The sequence below is a fragment of the Taudactylus pleione genome, unplaced genomic scaffold (assembly GCF_031769625.1).
Source record: "Taudactylus pleione unplaced genomic scaffold, aTauple2 ptg000006l, whole genome shotgun sequence".
In the NCBI taxonomy this organism is placed as follows: domain Eukaryota; kingdom Metazoa; phylum Chordata; class Amphibia; order Anura; family Myobatrachidae; genus Taudactylus; species Taudactylus pleione.
Genome location: NW_028284409.1, coordinates 14,629,716 through 14,643,111, shown reverse-complemented (window position 1 = coordinate 14,643,111; position 13,396 = coordinate 14,629,716). Strand labels below are relative to the sequence as shown.

The following is a 13,396-nucleotide window of genomic DNA, read 5'->3' as shown; positions in this document are numbered from 1 at the left end:
CACACACACACAGTATGAACATCGTGACAATAGTGAAACAACTGGCTTCCAAGTTTTGGTAGCATTAGATCCCACCAGGATCACTCGGGGAACTTTAAATTTAAGATATATCCAAGACCTGGCTAAATTAATAAACAACATCACCGAGATGTATGATGACACTTTCAAGTCTGCAGGTAGGGAGCTACAGGCTTATAAAAAGGAATTGGTACAACATAGATTAGTGTTAAACTACCTGACAGCTGTTACAGGTGGATATTGTGTCACTTTGGCCACCCAATTTGGTGTCAAGTGCTGCACGTACATCACCAATAATACTGATGACCCTGAAGAAGAAGATGATACTGAAGAGGTGATAGACCGGAAAATGGATGAAATCCTACAACTGAAGTGGGAATTTTGGAAGGACCATAATACTTCCTTGTATGAGACTGAGGTAAAGGTAGAGAAATGGTTCTCGTGGGTAAACCCGGTCAAGTGGTTCACCGGTCTGGGAGAGTGGGTACACGAGATGGTTGCTAGTGTAGGTAAGCTTCTTATACTTGTCATCTTAGTAATTGGTTTATGTGTCAGACGTGTTCTTACTGTGGTATAGTGTGGAAAATGTAACACCAAGGTAAATCGTGAAAATTAGATCATGATGGTGGTGAGTGGTGGTGGTATAAGTACTAAGGTTAATGAAGAACTGCATTACAATCCTGAAATTGAATGTGCCATCAGATAAATAACATGTGAATAGGCTTGGTCATGTATGATAAAATATTGTAAAATGTTCCGTTAAACATCCTAGATAACGTAGTCTCAGTTCCCCCAAACTTCCTTTATAGGTTCGATGAGGTCCCACATCTTATCAATGGTCCCCTATAGATCTGCTGAGTGCGTATAAGGGTTGTTTTACCCTTTCTTGAAACACATTATCGACGGTTCAGTTACCAAATTAAGTCACACAGTCTAGAACATTGAAGAATAATTTTGCATGACTACGTAGGTTAAGAATAGAATGTGATAGTGTTTGCTATCAAAGGGTGGACTGTCAAAGTCAAATAATTGGTTATGATTGTTATGCAATTATTATCCGACAATCTAATAATCTATGGTCTGACGATGTGTTTCCACGATGCTACTTTGCGTCGCGCAATCCGATGCGCTAAACTGCGTATTCACAACACACACTGATGCACATAACGCACACATATAAATGAATATATACTTATATACAGACGCTCATATGCGTATGCACATACTTACACATGGACGCTCATTTGTATATAGTTGCTATTTCAACATGCGGACGCATATGTGCAAGATGGTTCCCACACATTATAGTTAATAACCAGTGTTATTAAAAGGTATTTTTAGCTAATAATTATGATTTAATATGTACTTAAACGAGATCTAAGGTTTAGAATATAGTGGACATGTCATGTTTGGTATCATACTAAATCTCTGTTTAATTGCAGACATCCATATCTATCGGCAAAGAAGTCGCACCATGCGTCTGCTAGTTATGGATGATAGGGAGCTATTGGATAGAAATTTTATAACATGCATGTAGTGTTGTAGCCAGCATTAACCAGTTGTTTGGCGGGAAGCTACAGAAAGAGACCGTTGGAGAACTGAGCCATGCCCCTAATGACACCTTATGAACCGACCAATGACCAGATCATCCAGAAGCAAGAACCAATGGAAACTTGTCAACTAGTCCCTTTAACTCTGAACTCTGTAAGGTATATAAGCTGTGTCCCGAACCCAGTGTTCAGACATCCTCTTTGATGATCACAAGCTTCTGGATTGATGACTGTATGCTGGGACCAGTGCGCATGCGTATGTATCGGCTTGTACGTTATTATTGCTTTTTACTCTAATTGTTAAATCTTTCAGCCAAGTTATTTTTTCTTTACATAAATAAACTTTTTGTGCTTTGGAACCACGCGATTGGACTGGAAAGCAATTCTTTCTTAAGCGACTTGCAGCGCTAAATAGCGACTAGCAACTATTAGGAATCAATAGTCTGAAAAACAGCTGCAGACCTAACCTTTGTTTCAAATGTGCATCGACATAAACCTACTGAAGTGCATGAATAATGGAAAAAAATCTTTATTTTTAAAAGTACAACAGATCTGATAAAGACAACAATTATACAACATAGAATGTCCTGCATAAATAACATGGTGGACAGGTTAATCACAAAACAGTTTATGGTGTATTTGTTCTTCTTGGCCTGCAATGTGTAATACAGCCAACATATGTGAAGTCTAAGAAAATACACACGTTGGTTATTAACACTAGTATGATTGGTCAAGTAATACAGTACACATATTGTAAGTCATTGTCCAAAGAAACAGTAGCACAATACATAGGCTTGGAATTTATATTCAGATGCTCATGTTCATAAATGTTTGCTTTACAATGCACCCCAGATTACTTCCTTCAGGGAGTTGGTGATGTTCTGTACCTTAGAATCTCTGCAGATAGTATGGACACGAAATAAACTAAAAAAAAAATCTGTCTGCAAAGATCAGCACTAGGGCTCAGAAGACCCATAACTAGGCACAGTGTTGACTATTTCATGTTCTGGCAGTAACACTTTTGGTGAAGCATTAAACTTCCAAAGAGCTTGAGGGAAAAAAAAAAAAAAAAAAAAGGATGCCACATTTTCAAAATAACCATAGATGAATATCTTGATATTTTCTATATATAAACTTTTTTTTGTTTTACTGAGGATGAGCTTTTGAAGACATAGGGGATAATTCTAATGTTTTTTGCACACCCATAAGTAATGGACACCTGACGGAGCTATTAAATTGTTTAGCCGATGGGCATGAGTGCCGCAGGCACCCATTATTTATCATGCACATACAGTATGTACGGGATTTAGACACAAAGTGGCTACATCCATCTAAAATCCTGGTTGGTAGAGAGTGCCCAAAGGACAATTTGGGCACCCTAAAGACCGACAATTTGCGGATTTCTGCTCGCCACATATTATGAGCAACATAATTACCCTTGCAAAGCAAATATGTGAGTTATATTATAAACGCATAACAAATAATAATTGACAATTCTTCAACAAAGAGGACCTAAGACCAGACCTGACAGATAAATTGTAATCAGAAAAAGAGAATACATTTTGGTATACACTTATACAGGTAGCCAGGCTATTTAACAAAATATTTTGGCTGGGAGAAATACATTTCTGTTTTCATATTTTGCCTGTTCTTGCCTATATGATGAGTAATAAGTGGTTGTTTAATTGAACACCAAAAGAATGCCCTGTCTGTCCTGAAAAAAAAAAATCAATGGGTGCACTATGAGATTTGAAAGTTAATCTCATTTTAAGAGGTCTGTTTAGTATGAAGTGCTGAGAAGAAAGATTTTCTATTGCCGCTTAGAACAGTGAAAGGAATGTAGTAGTGCCGCATTTATTTAACAGATGTCACCGCGCCAGCTGACTGATACTCTGCTACATGGCAATACTGGTTGGCAGTGGTTAGGAATCTTCCCATTTCACCAGTCAGTCCTGCATCTGTGCGCATGTGCAATGAAAGTAATTATATTAATCTTAGGAAAAATGCTTAATATTAATCCCCTCCCCTCGCCCATAAGAGTCTTATACTATTGCCATCCTGAATTAAAAACAGGAAGCCGGTGCCCGGCGTTACTTATTATAATAAACAAGCCTGTAGGTGACAAACACGAATGCTGTGAAATATTCTCTAGTTATAAAGCTGCAAAATACCCACAGTCACTAAGAGGTGAAAACCGTCTCCAAGCTATCTGTAGTAAACACATATAAAGATATAGGTGCATAAAAAAGTTTCTTTACTTATCTAATGCTGGGCATACACGGCCAGATAAAATGCCTGTCAGACCGACAGACATTTTATCTGGCCGGCTGCCAGCCGCAGATGTCGCCGACATACACTGTGAGATTTCTCTCACAGTGTATTCGGCAGACATCTGCGCTCCGCCCCCGGGGGAGGAGACATTTCCATGTTCCTTCCGTAGGAAGGAACACAGGAAATGTCTGTCTGTCGCGGCTGGGCATACACTGCCCGATGCGGCCGACAGTTTACCGGGAAATATCGCATCGGACGGGCATGCTGGACAATACGGCATGCCTAACCTAGCAATATTTAACCCTCGGTCGCCGTCCCACACGCAGCAATTACCGATATCAGGCGGATCGCCCCGATAATTGTAGCGTGTATGGCCAGCATTAGAATTAAGATGAGCTTAAAGCTGTATGACTGCAACATAATATTAGTTACCACAGATTTATTAAGTAGCACAAGTGCAAAAGCTGGCATCTGAAATATTGGATTTTATTATAAAATGTTTACAGGTTGGCATATGTTAATTTATATCATAAAACATACCTAAAGATCAAGTAAAAATCATTGATCATCTCATAGTAACAACTTAAGACCCAACATTTTAAATAGAACATTCAGCAAGAATGTAAAATTATTGTTTTTATTTTGTGACCAATATAACAGTTATTCTAAAATATGTTGTACATCACATGAAGAATAACTATGATTGGTATCCAAATAGGTATCACAACCATTGATATTACCTTTTCCCCCCATTACTAAAACAGCCTTTGCAGTAAATTTTATGCAAATTAAAGCCTTTTAAAATCTTGCAGTTTTCACTCCAACTATAGATTTTACATATATTTGGCCAATATGATCAAAGATTAGAGTCATTTCACCATATTGGCATATTTTGCAACAAAATTAAATATATATTATCAAAAAATTTATTCGAAGCAAATCACATAAAAAATATATACTTTTTAGCCTGCATACACAAACTATATACAATGGATGCATAGAACATTTTGTTTAAAAACGTACAGTCCCACCCACACAAGAAAATATATTAAACACAGTAGCATTTCGATTGTCAACATGTAAACAATGAAGATAAATAAGCTGGTCAGTGTACGACACCTTAATTAATAAACAAGGCAATAACTTTGGAGCATAACATACATATAATAATAATAAAAGCATCAAGTTTAACAAACCCTGAAAACTTCACATATTTGGACAAGTTACCCAGTAGACCAGGCCTGGACATCCAGCGCCTCTGCAGGGGGTATATTTACTAAAGGTCAATTTTACTTGATTTAAAATTGATAAATATCGATGTTGTGTTTCTGGGGCTAGATCACACATTTAATAATACTTAAAAAAACAAATAAAATATTGTCTGTTAGTAAATGTGTGATATGTACCCCTTTCAGACAGAAACACAAATTACCAGGTAAAACATTTCAACCCGGTAATTTGCTGATCAACACGGGTCATTTTTTTGTCTGAAAGGGTCTACCCAGGTCGAAAATCCCGGATTTGACATAGGAAGGAATTTACCAGGGTCGGAGACACAGGAATTTCAACCTGGGTAGAACCTTTCAGACAGAAGAAATACCCGTGTTAATCAGCAAATTACCGGGTTGAAATGTTTGACCCGGTAATTTGCTCTTCTGTCTGAAGGGAGTACTAGCAGGGACTGACAAAACAACTCGGCATGCAAATGCCGGGTAAAAGCCGGGATTTCTGCTTTATCCTGTCTGAAAGTGGTATTAGGGGTCTATATACTAAGCCTTGGAAAGAGATAAAGTTGACTGATAAAGTACCAACCAATCAGCACCTGTCACTTTACATGCTGTGTTTGAAAAATGACAGGAGCTGATTGGTTGGTACTTTATCTCCATTCACTCTCTCTCTCTCCCCAAGGCTTAGTACACAGACCTGTTAGCCCTAGAAACACAACATCAATTAAAATCGACCTTTAGTAAATATAGTCCCAAGTGTTGTGAAACAAGTTCCAGCAAAACCTACCATCTGGCTCAGCATGCTGGGGCTTGTAGTTTCACAGCACTTGAAAAGCACAGGTTGCCCAGGCATGCAGTAGACTTTTCCAGTGCAGTTTATTGGCAACGTAGACATGTAATTTCTTATTCACTAATGAGATAGGAATGGTATTAAATGGGTTTCAGAACAGTCAAGGGAAAAAGTTGTTTTAGTTCTAAACAAGCCATGTGCTAGTACAAAATTTGCAGGCTTAATCCACAAACATTTTTGACTGCACTTCGATCGCGGATGTTGAGGGGTGCCACAGTTAACCGCCCACATTACCCCGACTTTCTGAACCTGGAAATGAAAACGGCAAAACCATAAAATCTATTTCACAAATGTGAAAGTATGAGGTATTGAAGATGAGAATGTGTAACGTCACAAGGCAGTCATAGGCGATAGCGTCTCTTCAGTTAGCTGTAGTTTTTGGGATATCTTGGACATCTGCCAGGTGAAGCTTTTGTCTGAATCATACTGTTAAGGTTATTCAATAAATATATATGGTTATGTCAAATCTCAATGATGATGGGACACTGGACCTCATTCAGAGGCGGTCGTTAGTTGCAAGCGTTCGCCCTGAATCAGGGCGGCCGCTTGCATCCTGAACGACCGCCTCCTTGTCGATCGCTAAGATGCGGGTTAACACCCACAGCTCTAGCGACCATCGGGGCTTACTACCAGACCATAAGGTTGGGTGTGGGCACTCGTAAGCCCCAGGGAGCTTCCTGCTCTGATCGAGCAGGAAGCTGCCCACTGACATCAGCAATTATGTCAATGGGGCCGCCCCGAAACGGCAAGCGTTCTGGCGGGAACGCCTCCATTTGGGCAGGCACGCCCCCTGCACGCCTCCCAAACAGGGCGAGCTGTCACTCACCACTGCCAGCTCACTCCGTCTGCTGCGAGACCCCTAGCAACGGAGCGTCCGTTGCTAGCCGGGTCTCGCACATGCGCACAACAGAGCCGGCTCCGTCGTGCGCATGCCCAGTGGGGCAAAATCGAGTCGGTTGCGAGCGCTCAGCGCTTGCGACCGACTCTGAATGGACCCCACTGTACTGAACAGCTCTCCAATATTGCATTGTATGCCATATGCAGTGCTATAACCAGGAGGAACCATTGAAAATACATTGCAATGATTCCCAAACTGGATGCCCTAGGAACCTGGAGCATAGCAGTGTATTTGCAGGGGTGCCATGGATAGTTTGTTCCAGTCATCAAATGGGCTGGCATTTTTGTAGACTGGGCAGTACACTGCTAGTTGATTTACAGAATGGCAATACAGGATTATTTACACAAGCTGCGCTGTTTAGGTTTAAGCTTGTGCATCCCCACCTACTCCTGCACTTCCCCTCTATTCTACTCCTCCTCTGTATGGCTTCCTACACACAGTAATACAAGTAGGGTCCTATCTCTTCCATTCTTATCCACATCACCAAACTGTATGTGCACCGGTCTCTCTTTCTCCCCATGTTGGCCTTTCTTTCTTCCCTGTGTGACTGTATAAGTCTCCCATTGTCCCCCCATTCCATCTTTTTTCTATTTATTTTCTCACATTTGCTCCCACAACCCACTTGCACTACACCTTTCCCTCCATACAGGGCCGGATTATAGGCGGGACAGACATCCAGCGGCCTCCACACATTGTGGGTCCCCACACTCAGCAAACATAGTACTGAACTGGGCCACTCTGGACCCTCCCTGTTCCGGCTGCTGGCAGCATCACAGTGTCACTGACGAGGTGGACTTTTGATTGAAGTCTTTCAAGACGGAGACAGCTTTTCTCCGCCTCTGCACTACAGTGGGTGGCCGGGCAATGACTGATATCTCTAAGCCCAGCACCAATAACACTGCATTTCGCTGGTGTATGGTAGCAGGCAGGGCCTAATGCAGTGACCTGCCCCCTGGGTGTGAATGTCACATTATGCCCCGCCCCCTACACCCGCAAAGTGGCATCATCAGCGTGGGGGTGGAGCTTAGAGATAATCAGTCACTGCCCAGCCACCCAATGTAGTGTAGAGGCTCCTGTCTTCCTGTCAGGAACATCATGAAGCTACAGGTAGTGTGTATGCTCGCGGTCTCACTCTCTGTCTCCCTCCTTTTTCCCCCTCTCCTGCCCTCTGTCTCTCTCCTTCCCATGCCTCCCTCTCTTTCTATCTTCTTCTCACCTTCTTTCTCCCTATCTCCTTTGCCATCTGTTGCTCTCCCTCTGTCTCTCCCCCCTTCTCTTTCTCCCCCTAGGTAAAGGGCATAATAGTGGCTGCGGGGGGCCGTGGAAATTTTATTGGTAGGGGCCCCACAAGCCTTAATTCGGCCCTGCCCCATGTCTTCCTCTTCTCCCCTCTTCAGAGTTTTCCTTCCTGCTCTGACTCAGTTGGTGGCTGAAAATCAGAAACTAAGTGGACAAACAGAAATGCAACCATGTCCACTCCCACATGCTGAACCTAAAGTTGGCAGGTAAGAACAACTGTTGTAAGATTATTATCACCTCCTCCGGGAACATGGACAACTTAGACCTAAATAGATTGTAAACCCAGTAATGGAAAATAGTGTATATGTATACCAGAGTATTTCTAAAATAAAAAAATATTAAGTTGCTTTCGCTGATTATGCAGAGCTGTGCAATATAAGTGAATAATAATAATAATAAAGATGTGCAGGTTAGGATTCCTGGAAAACTAACACACCCGAACTTAGAGGGTCTTTCCGCTATGTTAGGATCTCAATACTAGGCAAAACGTAATCTTCCTGGCGTTGGATCTCGCGTGTTTTGGATTGCATATTAAAGTCCCTCCCTCGTCATCGGGCACCATTTCACACTTGAGACCAGAGGGAGGTGGTGTGTGGGTATAGGGGCACTGTAATAAAAAAAAAAACATTAGGAGCACTATTAAGTTAGGGGCACTGTGTACTGTGGGCTTGGCTGCAGCACTCTGAGGTACATACAAGAAAAAAATACACCATAGGAGTGGACTGCAGCACTGTGTTGTTGTTCGTTACTAAAACATAAGCCTATTGGGGCACTGTAGGCTTTAAAAAAAAAAAAAACTTAGGTGCACTGTAGAGGCACAAAAACCGCCACAGGAGTCAACCGCAGGACTGTGTTACTTAAAAAACCTACTGGAGCACTTTTTTTTTTTATTAAAAAAAATATTATAGAAAGTCATCATTACTACTAGGGTGCCACCCTTATACTAGGAGCGCTGTGAGGCAGTTTGGTGTGTGCTCAGGCACGGTAAAAAAAATGTTTAATATAAATCTTGTGTTAAAAAGTATAACATCATTAGTATGGTGCCACCCTTATACTAGGAGTTGAAATGGATCAGTCGATAGAAGAGCAGGAGCAGGAACCCAGTATTAATAATGCAGCTGCTGCCAGCAGTCATGGAATTACTTCAATACCTACTAAAGGTGGTCCAAGGGAAATAACGTTCAATAAAGGGCATCTGAAATCTAAACTATATTTTACAATGTTAAAGTAAACATCACCTCTAATAAGAAAATGAAAAATTACTGCGGAAAGACGTCAAACGATCATACACCACACGCATTGGAAAGCCTTCCTTTGCGAGTGGTGGTCCTGCTACTGATGTTTCATGCACTAGTATTCCTATTGCGGAAGCCGGGACCAAACAGTCAGGCATCTTCCGAAACCTCACACGAAACACCTTCTCACTCTACAGCTACATGTTCACCTTTAAAACAGACAAAATCATCAAAATTCATCAAAACAAAACGAAGGCTGAAGAACAAACTGTGGGCCTGATTCAGAGACGGACGCTCTGAAAGAGCACTCGCTCTGAATCAGGGCGTTATTTTTTTTTTTTGGAGCGGCCTCCCGGCCTCTCACATAGCTGTGGGTGATCACCCACAGTTATAGTGAGCGGCCAGGTTGATGGTCGCGATGGTCAAGATCATCGCGACCATCGGGCTTGCGACGAGACCCTTGTGGTAGGGTCTCATGGCCGCAAGCCCCAGAGAGTTTCTGGCTCTAATAGAGCCGGAAACTCTCCCACTGACATCACTGGTGATGTCAGTGGGGCCGCCCACAAACGGCAGGCGTTCACTTGGGAACACCTGTTTGCGAAGCCACCCCCCGGCCACGACTACCAAACGGGGGAGCTGTCAATCACCATCGACAGCTTGCCCACTTTAGTGCGAGACCCGGAGCAACGGAGCACCCATCGCTAGCCGGGTCTCACGCATGCGCACGACGGAGCCGGCTCTGTTGTGCGCATGCCCAGTGGGTATACATCGACCCAGTTGCGAGCGCTCAGCGCTTGCGACCGGGTCTGAATCTGGTCCTGTGTTCACACAAGCCTGAAGAGAGTCACAAGTGTGTCCTCAAGTGCTGTGTGTGAGTGATTTCTGACACTGTACTCTTAGAGAAACCTCCTTCCACTTTTATCCTTTCCCCCTGATCTCCTCCACTTCCTCCTCTGTCTGCCTTCCTCCCAATCGTCTCCCATTACTCCACTTTCATTCTCTTATACTCCACCGGGGTCCTGCTACCTCACTGCTAATCTTTCCACTCACCCTCCTCTCCATGTCACTTTACCCCACCTCCATCCACATCTCAATAATCTACCTCCCTGCCCACCTTCTACAGGTTCCCTTCCAACCAGTACACCTCCAAGCAGCTGTCATTTACCATCGCCCTGGCCCTCCCTCCAAGTTCCATCCCAGCTCCCTCACTTTCTCTCCTCTGACCTTCCCTCCATTATCCTAGGTGACTTCAATATTCCAATTGATATCCCCATAGAACCATCTGCCTCCTAACATCTTCATTTGGCCTCTCCCAATTGCTTGATCTGGTCTTCACTCACCATTGCAATATTTCTGATTACTCCAATTCCCCATTCCCCCTTTCTGACCATCACCTTCTCGCTTTTAACCTGTCCCTCTTTCCTTCTTCTCCTCTACCTCCAAAAGCCACCATCACTAAGCGTAACATTGAGGCTATTGACACTTTCTTTTTCTTCCCAGCTTGACTCACTTCTGTCCCCTATCCTCTCTCTCTCCCACCCTGAACAAGCTGCTTCCCTTACACAATGTCTCCCTTACTTCTGCTCTGGACTCTGTTGCTCCGGCGATCACTACTCACACTCGCAGATCCACTCCTCAACCCTGGCATTCCAAATGCACCAGATACCTGCAAAAGTGTTCACGAACCACCGAGCGACAGTGGAGAAGATCACTCTAAGGCAGTTTTTCTCCATTTCAAATTTATGCTCTCTTATCTACAGTGCTGCCCTTTCCCTCTCTAAACAGTCATATTTCAGGAACCTCATCTCCTCTCAGTCCTTTAATCCACAGAGTCTCTTCACTACTTTCAACTCCCTCCTCCGCCAACCCCCTCCCCGTCTTCCCTCCTTGCCCTTGACTTTGCTACCTACTTTACATCCAAAATTGATTAAATACATCAGGACATCATATCCAACCAATCTCCCAGCTCTACACCTACTCCTTTCCCGGATCACCCCTCCCCATCCACTTTACCAACTCGATTATTATTATCCTCCTTTATTTATATGGCGCCACAAGGGTTCCGCAGCACCTTACAAAGTACAGAAACAAATGAGCACACAAGACAACAGTTATTAACAGTACAGACAATGCAGGACAAGTACATGATTTATAAACAATGCTGCATAACACCTAAATAAGCAGCAGGGTGTCAGTAACCAAGTTTTAGGTGCCATTGTAAATGAAAGTAAAAGTAAGGCAAGAAGAAGCACGTGAGGGAAGAGGGCCCTGCTCGCGAGAGCTTACATTCTAAAGGGGAGGGTCAGACAAACAGGGGTGACACAGATGGGCTAGATAGTGAGAAAGGAGCATAGAGTAGTGGGTTAGGATGAGCCCTGGAAAGCATTGCGGAAGAAATGGGTTTTGAGAGCTCATTTGAAGATTAAGAGCCAGGAAGCCAAGTGATGGAGGAATTTTGAGCGAAGGCCAGGAAGAACTGGCCATCTGGAGAGGAAGTCATGGCCCTCATCTGGTCCCCCCCCCCCTTCCATCTTCCCTCTTGATCCTGTCCCCTACCGCCTCCTCCGTTACCGCTCTCCTTCTGCCTACTCCAATCTTGCCCACCTCCTTAACCTCTCCCTCTCATCAGGCTCTGTCCCTTCTGCATTCAAGCATGCCCGTGTCTTCCCCATTCTTGAAAAACCTACCCTTGATCCTAACACTGCCTAACTACCGACCCATCTCTCTCTCCTCCCTTTTGCCTCCAAACTCCTTGAGCGTATTGTCTACAGCCGCCTTACCGCTCTGCTTACCTCCCACTCCCTCCTTGACCCTTTTCAGTCTGGCTTCCGTTCTCTCCTCTCCACTGAAACTGCTCTCACGAAAGTCAGCAACAACCTCCTTACTGCCAAATCCGAGGCCATTAGTCTCTGCTCATTTTCCTTGATCCGTCTGCTGCTTTCGACACTGTGGACCACCCTCTCCTGCTCTAAATCCCTCACTCACCTATTCTCCCTCTATACGTCCTCTAGGTGAACTCATTAGCTCTTTTGACCTCCATTATCATCTCTATGCTGATGATACTCAAATCTACCTTACATCCCCTGATCTCTCCCCCTCTCTTCTGGCTCGTATCTCCAACTCTCTCTCTGCTATCTCTTCCTGGATGTCCCAGCGATTTCTTAAACTTAATATGTCTAAGACAGAGCTGATAGTCTTCCCACCCTCCCACATAATCTCACTTCCCACTATTTTTTTATCAATTGGTGGCACAACTATCTCCTCTAGCCCCAAAGTGCACTGTCTTGGAGTTATCCTGGACTCATCTCTTGCCTTCAAACCACATATCCAGAACCTCTCACAGTCCTGTCGTTTCCATCTCAAAAATATTTCCAAGATCAGACCCTATCTCACCCAGGATGCTACTAAAACCCTCATACACTCACTGGTCATCTCCAGATTTGGCTACTGTAATCTCCTCCTATCTGGCCTCCACAAATCCCACCTCTCTCCTCTCCAGTCTGTCCTCAATGCTGCTGCTCGGCTCATCTTCCTCTCCAAATGCTCTACATCTGCCTCTCCTCTCCTACAAGCCCTCCACTTGCTCCCCTTCCCTTTCAAAACCCAATTTATGGTTCTCAAGCTCGCTTACAAAGCCCTCAACCAATCTTTTTCCATTTACATCTCTGCTTTCATCTCCCTTCACTCATGTCCGCCCTCTTCGTTAAATTAATGCACGCCGACTTTCATGCCAACTTATTACTTATCCCACCTCCAAGATTTTGCCCGCACTGATCCCCACCTTTGGAACTCTCCCCTTCTCCCCATCAGGCTCTCCACCTCTACAATCATTCAAACGGGCTCTCAAAACCCACTACTTCATCAAAGCCTTCCAGCTGTCATCCTAACTCGCAGCTACATGCTCCTTCCTCCCAGTCTACCCTATTCCAGCCAAGGACCATCCCCAGGGCATCACACGAAAAGGGGAAAAAAGGTGATAGTGAAGTGTAAAGGATAGATGTGTAAGGATAAATCAATAAGTGTTAATGAAATGTGAAAGAATTAAAATG

The 13,396-nt window shown here is 43.6% G+C and overlaps 1 protein-coding gene across 1 annotated transcript in view; it reads right to left on the bottom strand.

The window, feature by feature from the left end:
- Positions 1–2,081: 2,081 nt before the first annotated feature.
- Positions 2,082–13,396, bottom strand: part of CCDC28A (coiled-coil domain containing 28A) — a 35,120-nt gene continuing 23,805 nt past the window's right edge. Inside the window, exon 6 of the mRNA XM_088453826.1 lies at positions 2,082–6,331. Within this exon, the coding sequence (XP_088309952.1) occupies positions 6,277–6,331 (55 nt within the window). The 3' untranslated portion in view covers positions 2,082–6,276. The remainder of the gene's footprint in view (positions 6,332–13,396) is intronic.